Raw genomic sequence first — 16,556 nt, 5'->3', positions numbered from 1 at the left:
TGTGGGAATGCCTAAGGTTTCTTCTTTTTTTCCTGACTCAGGTTTTTTTAGGAGTTTTTCCTTACCGGGAGGGAGGGTCTAAGGGCAAGGATAACCAGTTTATGTAGTCTGTTTAGTTTTTAACAATTGTTTATATTTTGAAGCCCAATGAGGCAAATCTCTTTGTGATTTTGGGCTATATAAATAAAATTGAATTGAATTGAATTGAATTGATATGCATCACTTTACGGTAGTGAAGTGATTACACAACGTAAATTCGCTGAGAAAAATGGCTTTGCACCATTACACAGCACTTTACTTTAATAATGTCTTGTACTTCGGTGCAAAGCTAATATGAAATGCTACTTTTCTCTGTGTCATAATCAGCTGATTTACATGAATTTTGTAAGCAAAGACTTATAGTATGTCAAAGAGTGTGTGTTTTTTGGTGTCACTGGTATAATCTCCAATGATGAAGGGTCAACATATGTTATATGTTTTGACATCAGGAAATCCTGAAATGTGTTAAGCCAAGCATACCAAATGGAAGAGACCAGTTTGCAGTAAATGGTTGGTGAAATTCTAAATGATTCTGCCATGCTTCTCTTGAAGCAAGTAGACCCCCCAAACCGGAAAAAGAATCTGGTGGAAGATTGGAGAAATTTCACAATTTCACTGGTGGGCAAAGGAGTCCAAGGCTAAATCTTTGTTCTCCAAGAACATGTGTCCACAAAGGTTGAGGACGAGTGAATCAAGCAGTGTCCAAAAAAGAGAGATCCAGCAACTGTGATCCACAAACTTGATCAGTTACAAAACAAAGGTTTGTAACATACAAAAACATTGACAGCAAACTGACCAGGAGAAGGAAACTGACTCAAACAGCAGTTTATAGATGCAGAGCATGAAGGAAAGAGTCTATGACAAGAGAAGAGCAGGAGTATTAAATCTATGAAGAGCCGAGAATGACCAAATTCCAGAGTCCTGAGGACAGATCGTGACATCGGAGTGATACAACTTCCTGCATCAGTAAGCTCAAGAAATGTGGTTTCTTGCTGAAAAGGACAGCAGAGCAGTTTCTTCACTAATAGAATGTTTATATCAGCGAGTAAGGAATGCATGTATTTTTCTAAGGAGCAGAAATATAGCTTTAGCGAGGCTTTTGTTTACTCTATTCTACAGAGAACGGCTTTGATAATAAAACTAAGTAGCTGGAATGCTTTTTCTGGCCAGTAGCCTACAGAAAATGAATGTTTATAGGAAACTGTCACCATTGTTCAGCGTACATTCAGAGGCACACAAACTCGAATAACTTCATGTAATGTGCAGCAGAAGTCAAGGTGAAAAAGTTTTACCTGAAGCTGCAGAAACAATACAGCAAATGCTGTCTATGTATCCATCGAGAAAGCAGTGTTAGAGATAGCCAACATGAGGTGAAGGCTTTATTGTTTTACTTAGCAAGGGTTGGGAGGAAGCCCTCCATTATGGCTCAGCCATCACTTTGTGTCAGTTTTGTTAAGCTTTAGTCATAACTGCCCTCATGGGTGGATGCGGGTTATCTGTGGACAAAAAATGGTCAGGAAATATGAAGGTTGTAAATCATTCTGTGAACCCATAGAACAAAATACTCATGCGCATTTCTGTAGCTGACAGGTCCTAGTGAACATTTTACGTGCAGCCCGACTGTTAAGAAATTGAGGAAATTAGACAATCAGAGTGTGGTTTGTGTGGACATTTTACAGACATCTAGAGTCTCCAAATATCATGCTGATGCGGCTAAACAAGCGAGAATCCTACGCAAGAGGAAACAGATCCATTCAACATGGGTCCAGAACTCCAGAATCTTTGTCAAACCACTCGGACCACCGGACCTGACGAAGCCTCTGGAAATAAAACCTATGAACAACTTTGAGGACCTTTAATTCAAGCAGAATAAATGTGAAATGTGAACTCAACAAATCGCTGAATGTGAACTTTGACCTGATTCTTAACTGCAGAACTTGAGCACAATTCCCTTAAAATGGGACCTTCACAGTCTCGTAGTCATAACAACGAAGAACGATTACGTGGCCTTAAACTTGTTCCTAACTGTGATGTAGCACTGATTCTGCTCAAATTTTCTTTTCGACTTATTATTATTATTATTATTTGTATTATTATAATCATTCTTTGATGAAAACAATCTGCACAACTATCTTTTTGGATGAGAATATTTTGATTTTTTTTCTCCATTAACTAATGAAGATGATTTTTACTTATTACTTTTTGTATTATTATAATAATTCTTTGATGAATAGAATCTGCACAAATTTTACTACATCACTGATATTAACGATCCTTTACCTGAATCTATTATTGTAGAGTATAAATATTTGATATTAAGTCCTGAACCGGATATTGATAATTCATGTAGAGAAAATGGTATGGTTGAGTCGGGGTGGGATTATATAAGTTCAAGCGATCAACTTGTGATTCATTATGTGATATGTTTTTTCATGTATTATTACCTGATTGCTTGAAATAAACCATTTCATTCATTCATTCAGAGTGTTGTGTTTGAGCACGGTTTGACAGCATCATCCATACGTCAAGTGTTTGCAACTGACATTAGCCTTACAAATGCTTCATGATACACTTAACCACGTGCACGACAATGGTACGCTCCATTTACATAACCTCTCTTGAGGTGGCTGAATGAGACTCAAAGGGAACTGGACGACACACCTGCGCTCCCCTTAAGACCATGCCCTTCTGTTGACGACCCTCCATGGGCCCAGGCAAACCAAAAATCCACATCACAGGTCAATCCCCCCTGTGTATATGACTTGTGCGTAAGTCACACATTTATATAGGGGTTGACCTGTACAAGTGCTGCATGTTTGTGGGTTGTTCGGACTGGTGGAGGATTGTAAAGAGGTGTGGCTCCATCTTTAAGGGAGTTCCCTCAAGATTCTTCAGACCACCTTAATGGAGCATACTATTGTCATGTGTGTGGTAGGTGTATGGTGAAGTATTTGTAAGGATAATTTAAATTACACACACTCATGATGTACAAGTGATTGTATTGTAGAGCACCTAACGGGCGCTCATGGAGAGTTCACTTATTACTTACAGTGTCACTCCAGCTATATACTTCTTTCAACTGTAGAATAGTTCCCAGTAAAGTTTAAATTATACATTTTGCAATTTTTAGTCAAAATCAAAAATGCCTTTGTCATTTTTCAAGACATATTTTTTGAGCAGTAGCAGTAGCTCTTTAGAAATACAATTCTTGTTGTTGGGACTGTTGACACAGAGCAACCTGGCTTCCTTTCGCTGAGAGCTCCGTACATGTGCTGATGCACGAGCTTATAGTCTCAAGCTAACATTAGCGGAGCATTTTCTAGCACCCGGTTTTCTGATTCAATGAAATATGAATTGAGAAAAACTCAGAAATGCAGTTTTAATCCTAAACTCTTCTATATAGACCCTCTTTTATGATAAAAATGCTACAAGAACACGTTGAAAACACTAAAAAGACGATTTTCACTGGAGTGGGTCTTTAGACAGTAATGCTGTTTAAATGTTTGCTACGACCTGTGGCCCGCAGCATGCCCGTAGAAAAAATGTGCATGAACATTTTCGCTTTACAGGTTGACCAACAGGTCAAGTATCGTGCAGGCCACCTGCATGCTCTGTTCACACTTGCCCATTTTCCCCCCACACAGTCTTTATCCACCTGTAAGGGCAGTTGTGACTCAGGTAAAAGGCTTTAGGCAAAAAGAGATAATTAAAGCAGTAAAGATTCATTTACAGCACTTATACTGAATCCATGTTTTGAACTAAGGCAAACTGAAAAAAAAAAACACTTTAAAGAAATGTTTGTGTTTAAAATAGCTTTTAAACTGCATGATAGACTTCTAAACCCTGAAACCATCATCTCTGCGTGTTTGTGAGTGCATGTGTTTAATTCAGCAACACTTTCATTTATTCAACACCCAGTCTCTTGACTCCGAATTTGGACGCCAGCACCCAACATCGGTTTACACAATGCCTGAGCCAAACATGAGAAGTTGACAGTGAACACAACTTTACCATCCAAGAGAGGCCTGACAACACTATGTTTATTGTTGAATAATATTACAAGATTAAACATTAAAGTCGCAGACAACGGAGTAACAAACTCATTCGTGCATCCCAAACTTTTATTTTGGAGCGGTGACCTCTCTTTCACTCACCTGACTTTGGCTTTTCAAAAAGTCTTAGCCAGCCCGCCTGCACTGATTTAAAGCCAAAGTGTTTCATGATGGCACACCAGTTAAAGCAATCCATGCTGCATTATTGAACACTGCTCTCAGACCTGTCTCATTAAGGATCCTGGCTTTTAATATGAGGCTTTAAGTGACAGATCTGCTGCCAGGTTAGGACCAAACGGAAGGACTGATCTTTAGTTTCTGCTCCAGCATCTTGCTAACCTGGCAAAACAAATTCCTCTTTAATCCAGATGAGATTTTTTTTTCTTTGTACTGATTTAGTGTGTTTGTGTAAAGTGATGTGACTTGTTAGTAAAATTTTCCTTGTTTGTTTACTACCTAAACCATCCTTAGAATTTATTCAAATAAACGTAACGATGAGATTTATCACAGCACTTTTAGAAAATCTTTATTTTAAAACTGTGACATTTTTGGATGCCATAGATGTTGGAATCTGTCGTTAGACACAAAACCAGTGGAGATTAATAATGTATGTTTAGAGCAATTTGACAGTTTAGTGATTTTCTAAATAATAAAGAAAGAAAAGCATTTATCCTCCTGCTCTGATTCATTCAGCTCACATGCTGAGGTTTCAGCTCACTTACTTTAGATTAAATCTACCATTCTGTCACATTAAAAGCCCTCACAAACTAAATGCAGCCCAGTGTGTGGCCTTATTTAAAGATCACAATCAGACGTGCAAAAACCAGGCTTCAGCGTAGCATAGATTAGAAGCTGAATGACGGGGAAAAAATTACCTTATTGTTGTGGAGTCTTTTATTAAAGACCCACTCTGATGAAAATCGTGTTTTTAACATGTTTTTTTCCTCATAATGGAGGACATATGTAAAGAAAACCAATGTAATTCTTAAGTGTTTGATTATTCAAATCGCGGTGAATCAACTGCAGACAAAAATAAAATAAAACTTTGTCTGAAAAAGAGGTTTTTTGTTATGTAAAAAATATATGCTTGCTATACATTCCATTGTGATGGATCCACTAGCAGACAAATAGATCCATGTACGGCTTTTTTCTCATCTGAGCTGCAGCCTTGCTCAAGACTGTATGGCTTTAGCTCCAATATTGATCACCATATCTGTTGCTCCTGTAATGTTAGGTTGGGCTGTAAGCTAGCGGGAGAGCATGTAAACGAATGGATGAGGGGAAATGAGATTCTTTCTCCTTACGCCTGCAGTCTGTCTCACAATTTAGAGGCAGATTTCGAATGAACTCCTGCCGCTCTGCAGAAACTATGTCCTAGAAAACAACACAAGTTTCTTGATTTTCTCAAAAAGAGAATAATCATAATTTAAAGACCACTGGGAACGCTTTGAAAATAGACCAAATGATGATCTGAGTGCAACATTAATCATGTTTGGTAGACAATTAAAAAAAATGTTAATAATTTTAAGAAATATATATGTTCCAACAAAAGATTGATCTTCTGTCTCCTCGTCTTCCAAAAAAAAAAAAAAAAAACTCCAGAAAAAGATGTCAACAGTTTTTTTCAGTGCATGTGTGTACATGTACACATGAGTATGTGTACATGTACACACAAAGAACTCGAACAGTATTTGTCAGTCACACATTCTGTGTCGTCCCACTTAAAACGATGAGGAAATGTAATTTTACTGATCTACAATAGAGAAATTCATCTGCTTTGAAACCTAAATAGAACACTACACCTGTTATAGATCAATTCTCTTTTGTTTACTCAGTTAAATAGTAATTTTGTTTTGAATGTTTGGCCATAATAAACAAGAAGGAAAAGTTATCATGCAGAGTCACGCAGGAAACAGCCAGCGGTGGTTATTATCTCATTTATCCAATCAGTAATTTCTGTTTTCTCCTCCTGTCAATCAATGAGGAGAGTCTGTCGATCAATCCAGCAAAAACCATTAAAGAGTTCTCAATTCCGTAAAAACATGTTTAAAGTTATGAGCGAGGATGTGGTATTTATTTATGGTAAAAGAACAGAAAGCTGTTGCATTAAACATATTACAGTAAAATATTTTTTACAGTCTTCCTTTGCTATACTCCTAATTTTTACTATAAACATTTATTTACCCTTTAAAAATACAGTGTAACACTGTAAAATCAGCAAAGACATACATACATTTTTACACTAGAAAACTGCCAGCTGAAGTTGCCAGAATTTTACCGTCACATATACTGTGGTACTTCTTATTATGTCACGCTTAAAATAATTACTATTGCTATATTTTACAGTTTTTTTGTTGATATTTGGATCATAATTTTACTGTAGGAATATCAAACTTATCCCATAAAATTCTAGTCTCAGTCTACAAATTTAACAAAGACGTACATTCATTTTCTATTTTTATCAGTAAAAACTAAAAGCTGAGGTTGCCAAGATTCAAATTTAATGGTTACATGTTTTCAGCAAGAAATTGTTGCATATTTTATCATTTGGATCATTATTTTTATGATGCTATTTTTTGTTTTTATTGTATATTATTAGATAATTTACAACTAAAAACCCTAAATTTTACATGCAGTCACTATTTGGCAGTACAAAACATGGTAGACATTTTTTATATAATAACATTTATTGTTTTGGGACATTTATGACTTTGATGAAATTATAAATTATCATTTTCTTTTTATGATTTTACAGTTTTTTTGTAAAAATGAGTGAAATTATTTACAGTGCAAGGAGCAATTATGATTTTAATGTCAATTATACTTATAAAACATTTAAGAAGTTGAAAGCTAAAAACAGTCCATCCATATTAAATGTAATGAATCTCACAATATGATGTGTTTTATTGGCCATTTGATATCAGAGTCCTATTTAAGGATTTCTAGCAATCTACTTGTAACTCTCTCCACCTTTCTGCATGGTGCCTCCCAAACTTCCACCAAACCTCCTGCCGGCTCTCTTAAGCAAAAACATGCCGGGAGTAAAAGGCTTTTAAGGTCATCGTCTGAGTCATGGGGGTATTATGGAGGAAAGATGAAAACGCAAATATTGGACCAGAGAAATAAGCCTTGACTACTCATATGCCGAAAGGGAAAAATGAAATCCCCATCAAAATCAAAGTCAGCAAAGTTTTGGCTTGCAGTTAATTAGAAACCAGAGAGCAGGCTTTAAATAAAAAATAAACAAAATTAAAGTATGCATTGCTCGTGGGAAATATCAAATCATGTTGTCAATTTGCATGCCAGGCAATAATCAGATGTAAGCTAATTTTTTTAAGCAACATTTATTCTGTTGATGCCTTCGAAGTTTCATGTTCAGCATCCTGTGCTGTGTAACTGTGATGCTAACTGGTACAGTTAAAGCTTTCAGGCACTAGCCCAAGAAATTACAAGCCCCCAGGGGTCCATACTTTACTCACAGAGGAGTTGGTAGTGACGCGTTTACCGCTCACAGCTTCCCACAGCCAACCATAACAAATGTCACATTAGCCCCAAGTTCAAGTTTTGGCCTTAACTCCTGCGCTGGTTCAAAAATCTAATCCGAGCAACTCATGAGGCAGGAGTCTGAAGTCAGGCGGGACATATTTAAGTCAAAGTGACTCCCACACCCCAAAGCCAGAAAAAGATTTAGAAATTTCATCAGTTTATCTGCTTGGATGACCAGTTTGCCACATTTAGCAGACTTCTGCATCACTGAGAATCTCATTCAGCAGCTCAACAGAAGTGGGAGAAGCACACTGACCTGCCAAATGAGGGGGGCAAGTGACGATCACGGCCTTGCACAGGAAGGTGTCGCTGGATGTCATCACTTTGGCCCATTCTGCATCCTGTTTAAACATTTACAAACACACAAAAAAGGAGCTTTGAAGTGGGTTGCTCCATTTTCTCAATGATTTTTCTTTTTTTTGCAAAGCACAGAAAGAAACTTCCCAACTGATCTGTCAAAAGTGAAGTTTGATTTGAATAATTCTTGTATTACTATTTTATTAGAATATAATATAATTATCTACTATTCTTAGAACTTGCTTACGTCAGAATACTAATCTGTATTTGGTGAAATGTTGAACAAAAGTACTTCTCAGCATTCAGAGCCGTGTCAGTGTTGGAGCTCATTGTCATCAAGCAAGAGGCCGAGTTCATGCCGAGCATCACGGAGACTAATGCACGCTCACAACAGGTTTTCATTGAAATCACATATCTGCAAACGGGACATGTTCTGTGTGTAGGAGAAGTACGGTGGCCCTGAAGTGCAAATCATTTCAAGTAATCTCTAAACACAAAAGGATATATTAAAGATCACAATGATAGCAAGAAAATCAAAATAAAAAACATTACATTTTAGAAAACAAAAAAATATTCCAGAAAACAAAACATAATTTAAAAAAAAAAATAAAGCAAATGAAATAAAAATGAAACATTTCCCGAAACAAAAGTAATTTCCAGAAATGAAGCTGAAATGGAAAAAAAAAACAAGCACAAGAATCCAGAAGAGGTCGGAACTGTGGGATATCATACACACCTCATGCAAAACAACTTTTGGTTGAAAATTTTGGGTGTCTTTGTAATTGTTTAGTCCTTAAAAATCGTTAAATAAGTTAAAAAAAGTAACATTAAAAAAATAAATAAATAAAAGGCCAGTGACTTTGTACCTGTTTATAGTTACAACAGCGTTAGAACTGACCTGTCCTCAAGAGGTGACCTTATTTATGTCTGTGTAATACTTTGTTTTCCCACTGTACACTAACACAAATGAAAATGTAAATAAATAAAGTTTTTTGTTGATATGATGGACACAAGTCTTCATCCAATCAGTGATGTCTTCTAATCCCTACTTTTTCTTTTGTTTAATTTTTAACATTTCGTATTGATATCTGTAAATTATTTTTTATTTTCTAAAATGTTTCCTTATTTTTTTTCTTAATTTTGTTTTTTCATTTCTTAATGGTAAAGTTGTTTTTTTTATTATTTGTTTTGCTTTTTTGTGATCTTCTATGATTTGTTGATGAGATTTCCATTTCAGGGCCACTGAAAAGAAATAAGAGGAAAAATCTACACATAAATTCAAACAGAAACCACAAACAAATCAATGATTTTTGTGTTTCATGCTGACAATCATTTTGACTTTTTCAGACGTTGTGCCATACAAACTAAAAAAAATAAAATTTTTTAGTAGTTAACACTTTACTTCAGTGACTACCCTTATACTTGCACAGTTCTCATCAGCTCTCATACTTACAGTATTCTCATTAATAACTTAAATGCAAAGATATCACAGTCTCTATTTTGGGTCTGAAGACCTACTGACACACGTCTGAGTCAATCATAGTTCACCTGCAGCTCTCAGTTCAGAATCTACAGAAGTTTTGCTTTTTAAAGATTTTTTTCAGGCTAAATGTGTCATACATTGAACAGAATTATGATTTATATGAAGGTTATTGGGACCATTTATAGGAAGCAGGAGTATAAGGAAGCTTTGGCATCCCTGTTAGAGTTGTCTGCTTCTTTTCTTTAGTTGTGTTTGGGAAACCGAGGCCCGATCCTGTGAGAAGAAAGTGTTACACGTGTGTTCAACAATGAGTACATCAGTTTCGTCCAGGGCGACTCCTTAAATGTGACAAACTGTCATGTCTAATTCCCATTTTCTGTCCTGTACTCCAATAATGTATAGTCTGAAGCTGACAACCCCCGTGTCGGCCCCTGCATTACTCTGTGTTACATAATGGATTAAAAAATTATGCTTCACTCATTTAAATGTGAGTGGCTCAGTAGTGCACGCTCTGAACTCATTAATCTTCCAAAGGTTCTGCATGGTTCTGAATTTTCTAGCACACAAATGAAACTGGTTAGTAGTCTGCTCAGTTCATCAGATGGAGCAAAAAAAAAAAAAATCACGTTGACTTCCTGCTGCTTTCTTATACTGACATGAATGGCACGCATATAAAACAATGTATGCAGCCCATTCTGGTTGTCAGATAAATTGCACCTTAATGATCCAATGTCAGTAAACCAGAGTTTATGAAACATTCATTAAAGTTTTTCTACAACATTTTCTTCAATTAATGTGCATAATGGCAGCATTTACTCATGCTTCTACCCCCTATGATTATTATTGCCCATATTAAAACATGCTTCAGGTTTTCCAAAACAAACCTATGTTAGGCTTTTTTCTGAGAAAATTGACCTCACATGAAAAGCTTTAATGGAAATTCTGACGGATGGTGAATTTTTACCATAACAAGTTGGATACAAATTCTATAATAAAAAATAAGTCCGATAAAACCTCTAAAGAAGCCTTAGAGTCAAAACACCCCCATCTCCTTTGGTAAAGACTGTCCTGTGAATGCTACCCCACCATCTGGGACATCTTTTCGGGGTTTTAGTCTGTGCCGCTCCCCAGCTGAGGTGAGCTGTAAATTGCCTGTAGCTGTGAATGTCAGTGTGAATGTTTTTGTGTTTGCCAGCATGTGTTAGCACTTAGACAGACTGCGTAAATGTCAGAGATGTACCCTGCCTCTTGAACATTTGGAGTGACATGAGAAGTTAGAGTTTACTTAACTTTGCAGATGGTGGGTAAACAAAGGGAAAGCTTTTTGTATAAGTCTAACTCAAGTTCTTTCCAATGGAAATTGGATACGTAATAATTTCATGTTTAACAGGAAGTTTTACTGCAAGTTAAGATCGGGTCCTTTGTTCACCCTGAAGGAGATACAAATTCACGTCCACCACCTATCTTTTAAGGTGCATCAATTTGCTGTTGGATGCTTGTCCAAAAATATGTTCATAAACTCGACTCTTTGGTTATGTGGGAGGAGCTACTGGAATACATGGAAGTATTTCTAACTTTCTTTTCGCCCCTTATGTCAAACTGTCTGTTTTCCTGCTAACAGAAATGATTCAATACAAATAAACAATTATGCATGATACTGACATGATTACATATTCTTTCATACACGGTTCATGTTGTGCTCCATGTGTGACGGAGCACTCCGCACCTGCGCCTGCTGAGCGCGACCCTCCCCTCAGCCACTGTGTGCGCACTCGCCCACGCTCGCACTCAGCGCAAATGACCGTTCACGCGCAGCTTGCAGAGAAAAAAAGGCAGAGAGCTAAAGAGAGTTAATAAAAAAGAGCACGGCTTCCAGGAAGGAATCGGAAGGGAAACAGTCACAAAGCTACGTCGTCACCCATGAATGTTGTTACGGTAGATTGGTCAAAGTTGCAGTAAAGTGGCGACAAAAATATTAAGTTACAAAGTGAGCCACAAATCTTGGATTTTTACTTGAATTTGGATTAATATTTGCGGTTGCAAAACCCTGGGGGGCCAGATTTATGCAAACTTTTAAATCCGAATGAGCTGTGGGAATTTCCTAGGACGGGAGCGCAGATGAAGACCACGCAGCCGGTCCACTATGCACATTCACAACGAGCCTGCATGAAGAAATGTCATCAGCTCTGCATTTCTAAATTCAGTCAGAGGCCGAGACAAATTATTTTTTTTTTATTTTCTACAACAATGATCATATTAATGAGTTTGAATCATTTTTTTTATCCAATTCATTAAGAATCATTACATCCTTGATGCATGGAAGACACGGATGATGCTGAGAGATCAGGTTTATTTGTTGTAAAGAGATCACTCAGAGACTCTCCCAGTATGGTGAGCTACACGATCTACTGCAGGAGCTGCATCTGAATAATGGCTGCTTTCAGCAGTACTTCCGTCTATCTGTGACCCAGTTTAATGAGTATGACCAGATTCTCCTCCATTTTGGTTTTGAACTGATTGGTTGATGCAACACAAATTCTTCACTTAAGTTCATATACTTGAATTCTGGACACGCCACAAAGCTTGCAACAGGGTCCTGCCAGACTGATGCTCAAAACGCGCTGCAGAACATCTGAACGCGTCTGTACATTTACTTTACATTGAAACTGGCCTCCTCTGACGTTTAAATCACGTTCGGTGTGAACATAGAAAACAAAAATATCTGGTTGAGACACATCGAGACAAACTTCCATCAAAATGAATTAAGTTGAACCTGAATGCAGCTGTGCTTAAATGCCAGCATGCAAACTCCTTGATTCAAAAAAGGGACTTTCTCTTACTTTTATTCCAAAATTAGCACAATCCTAAATTTTTAATTAGGAAATAATTTTAAAAGTCAATTTGACAGTTTAAAAAAATATATTTAATGAGCCAAAAAACTATTGATCAAAATAATCAACTGAACTCAGAAGCATCCTTTTATTTTTTATGTATTTTTGGCTCTCGGTAATTTATTCAAGAAGCTTTTCTATGATTGATATTTAACAAACAATTTTGCTGAATGTTTTGTAATCCATTACCACAAATAGAATATAATCATGTGGATTGATCAATAGAAACGTTCACTGGCTCAAGGAAAGTCCAAATTGATATGATCCTGATCAAGAATGAGCGTTTCCAGGGTAGAAGGGATTCTCTTGGTCTGTGAACCGAAGATAAAGGGGACACTGAGGCGGAACAGACAGTGCTTTCACAGGAGTCGGCCTGTTTCTCCAGTGAGGAAGCTGTTATCTCGGAGTCACGCCTCATCAGTCCCTGAGTGAGACATTACTGTATCTACCTGCCATATGGCCGTCACAGCCGAGCCCAGCCGGACATTCTTCCACCCGACACGTTCTGCCAGACACTCCGAAAGCTGCTGGGTGCCTCCCTGTGGAGAGACAGATAACGGGCTAAAAGTTAAACTTAGAGCATGCTGGTGCCAGCTTCGGATGCCAAAAGCAAATGAGGAAGGGGCATCCTTAACAAAATAAAAGGAAACACAGAGGCAAAAGTATGTGAGGCTCTGCAATCTGGAGGAATACACATAGGAAATGAATCAGACTTAGATTTGGACTACAGAAAAGTTTCTGTGTTAAGACGGGCAGCTTTATTTTAGCAAAAACTTGGCATTTCAAGCAATAAAATACTGGGGGAAAAGTGTAAGACACATTAAAACAAAAATGAAACAGGAAGAAAGCAACAAGTTGGGGTTAGGAAGGCATGTGAGTGTGTGGTCCTTCAAAAGACTGGTAACCTATTCAGGGTGTACCTCACTTTTGCCTAACAGTAGCTGAGTTGGCGCAAGGGGTGTGTAATGACAAAAGTCTGGTGACATAATACATATCGCGTATACCGTGATATATCAAGATACCCCATGATATCCCATTATATATCACTTATATCACAAGATATATCATGATACGTGCCTGACGATACATATCACAATATATCCCAGGACTACACCAGCACAATTTTTGGCAAGTTTTTTTAAGTTGAAGATCCCTGCACGAGCCGCTGCACAACTGCATTGCTTCACTTATTTTGTACTTCTTCGTTTTGTAATTGCGGTGGGTACCTCAAGTACAAAACGAAGACTAGAGATGCTCAAAGAGTGTGCTGTGCTGCCAACCAGCGGTCGGGGGTTTATGTGAAAAACTAAAGTATGCTGTCATTTAGTCATTAGTTAGGTGTGCAGGCTCCTTAATGACTGTGCACAGGGTGGCCACATGATTCGAAAGTGTCTGCATGATCCCCACACAAACATTTCTAACAGCTCAGCTGTACACAAGGAAAAATCCAAAAGACACACCCATGTGCCACCTACTTCACCCTTATTTGTTGTTTACATGTTTGCTATGAGCTATCGCCGGCAGCATGCCCATAGAAAAAAAAATGTGCATTGACATTTTTGCCCTGTGAGTTCACAGGGTGGCCTACGATATTAACATTTGTGCAACCTTTGTGCCCTGTACAGGTTTGCCAAATTTTTGCCCTCGGACAACTGTAAGTGCAGTCGTGACTAAGACTTAAAATGAGCTTCAACCTATTTAGTTCTGATCTGGGGTTCTAAAGCTGAATTCCTCCTACAGATCTCAGAGGGTTTGTGCAACACAAAGAGATCTGACCAACAGCTAGACTCTACACCGCAGGGCTATTTAAGCTCTAGCAGAACCTTCATTACCATTAAAGGGTTACCAAACAAGGGAGTTGGAGGCAGACTCCAAAATTTGAAAATCCAGTCAGAGGGGTGGGGCTTGGGGGCTGGACTGTTACCATTACTGGAGTTGTAGATCATGACGTGGGACTTCTGAAACTTAAATGGTTTGACAAAATTCAACGGTAATACCTCAATTCAACCTGTAGGGACACAGACGGTTTTTCCATCCATCCATCTTCTTAACCGCTTTGTCCCTTTCGGGGTCGCGGGGGTGCCGGAGCCTATCTCGGCTGCTGAGGGGCGAAGGCGGGGAACACCCTGGACAGGTCGCCAGCCCGTCGCAGGGCCAGACGGTTTTTGACTTTTTTTTTCAATACGTACAAATCTGGCAATGACCAAGAGACAGTACCTTTAAAGACCATTTATAGTTTGAAAGGAAATCAAGGACCGGAGAACAGAAGTCATATTCTGCAAAAGCTGCTTTTTTCAATGCTGTTATTTGGAAGAGCAGAAAAATGACCGGAGTAGGAGTCCAGCCTGAAGGAGATTAAAAAAAATCCATCCATCCTCTAGTTTCACTGCATCCTGTACAGGGTCACGAGGGTTGCTGAAGCCTATTCCAGCTACTTTAGGGCAAAGGCAGGAACAGTTTGACTGTCTAAAGCAAGGCCACACACACACCCACACACTTTAGACAATTTAAAATCACCAATCAAACTCTGACTCAAGTGTTTGGAGGCTTCCATGGGGAGAATACACTAACTCCACACAGAGAGAATCCAGTCAAGGCCTTCTTGGTGTGAAGCAACAGTGCAAACCTCAATACCACTGTGGAGCCTACGAGAAACAACAGTCGATAGGAAAACTTACTCTTTAGTTTGGACAAGAAGCTTTGATTGACATGGAAAAAAACCCAAAAGCATTTACCTCCAGGAAATCATTAATTGAGAGTATTAATGGAAGAGTCTGTGGTACCAAAAAAAAAATCAAAATACAATTGCTAAATAAAACAAACAACAAAATGTATCATGTATATAAACACAAACAATTCATTTTATTTTTTGCTGAATAAAAAAATGAAAATAATGTTTTTTATATTTATTCACTTAAATACAAACACTTATGAAAAGCAGATTCTGAAGTGAATCAGAAAATTATTTTTAATTGATCTGATAAATTTACATCAATTGAGATTACAGTTTGATTAAAAGTCATATTTTCTTCAAAAATAAACTGGACTGTCAGTTGTTGCCTCTTCCCCCTCAGTGCACGGTGTTCCGACAGAACTCCATTACTCAGTGTAGTGAAACGCACACGTACAGTGACATATGAATCAGAGAATATTTGATTGGCTCATTCACATGTCAATTAAGTGACATATTTCACAAAGACAATGATGATTGGCTGATGACACTTTAAAAAAAAATTATCTTGTCAGTGATTTTTAAAAATCTATTATTTATGATGGCTTACAATCGTGATCGCGAATAATTAAAGTACTCGATATTTAATCATCCAAAAAAAAGTTAGCGCAACCTCTGCTGTTAAGATATTATTAATTAGATCATATTTTATTCCAGGGGTCTGCACGTTTTAACAGTAAAATATCATTTTGGGCATGTTTTCTACTGATTACAATCTAGTAGGAGCCACAAAGTCTTATTTTGATGCTGCTGTGCATTAAAAACAATATATTTTACAATAATAAATATGAATTGTCTTTCTTTTCTGGCATGAAAAAAAACAGAAATATAAAGAGAAACTAGCATTTTCTCAAAATGTGAAATTATGTTTCACATTTGACAGAAGCCCGTATGATTTCCTTTCAAAATAAAAGACATTTTGTGCCAAAGTAGGTCATAACTGTACAGCTCTGTACAACTTAAGATAATATGTGATTTAAACTCATAAAACATCAAACTTTTGCTTCATATTTGAAATCTGTGCATTCTGGAGAAAGCATAGAGCAAACTCGACCTCTCCAAGTCAGCAGGAATGTAAAAATCTTTACATATTTTATCTTCGAAGGGCAACTCAGTCATAGATTTATAAACTAAACTAATCTAAATAAAAAATAAACTATTCTTTTAATTTTCTTTAGCCACAGAGACACTATGGAGAGGTAAAAGAGCCACAAGTGGCTCCAGAGCCGCAGGTTGCAGAGCCCTGGTCTGCTTGAACATTTTTAATTCAATGAACTATAAACGACAAATATTTGTATTTTTTGCAGAAGAAATGAAATAAACCTTGAATAAAAACGTTCAAAAACTTTCTTTTTTGTCATACAAGTTTAATTGTTAAGTGTGGAAAATGCAGGGAGAGAATAAAAAAAGCAACATTTAAATTGAGTTTTATCAAGGCGGATCAGTTAAAGTAAAGCTCCTTCAGGAGTTTCGCTGTTGCCATGCTAACCGCAGTCTCTTCATTGGCTTCTCTGACG

General features: G+C 37.4%; 1 protein-coding gene across 1 annotated transcript in view; it reads right to left on the bottom strand.

The window, feature by feature from the left end:
• si:ch211-127i16.2 (probable flavin-containing monoamine oxidase A) overlaps window positions 1-16,556 on the bottom strand; it is a 74,433-nt gene that overhangs the window by 52,655 nt on the left and 5,222 nt on the right. Inside the window, exons 7-8 of the mRNA XM_024298859.2 lie at window positions 12,758-12,847; window positions 7,894-7,978 (exon numbers count right to left, since the gene is read on the bottom strand). Coding sequence (XP_024154627.1) covers window positions 7,894-7,978; window positions 12,758-12,847 — 175 coding nt within the window. The remainder of the gene's footprint in view (window positions 1-7,893; window positions 7,979-12,757; window positions 12,848-16,556) is intronic.

The sequence above is a fragment of the Oryzias melastigma genome, linkage group LG12 (assembly GCF_002922805.2).
Source record: "Oryzias melastigma strain HK-1 linkage group LG12, ASM292280v2, whole genome shotgun sequence".
Taxonomy (NCBI): Eukaryota; Metazoa; Chordata; class Actinopteri; order Beloniformes; family Adrianichthyidae; genus Oryzias; species Oryzias melastigma.
Note: the sequence above shows the minus strand (reverse complement) of the source record. Positions and strands in the feature narration are given on the sequence as shown.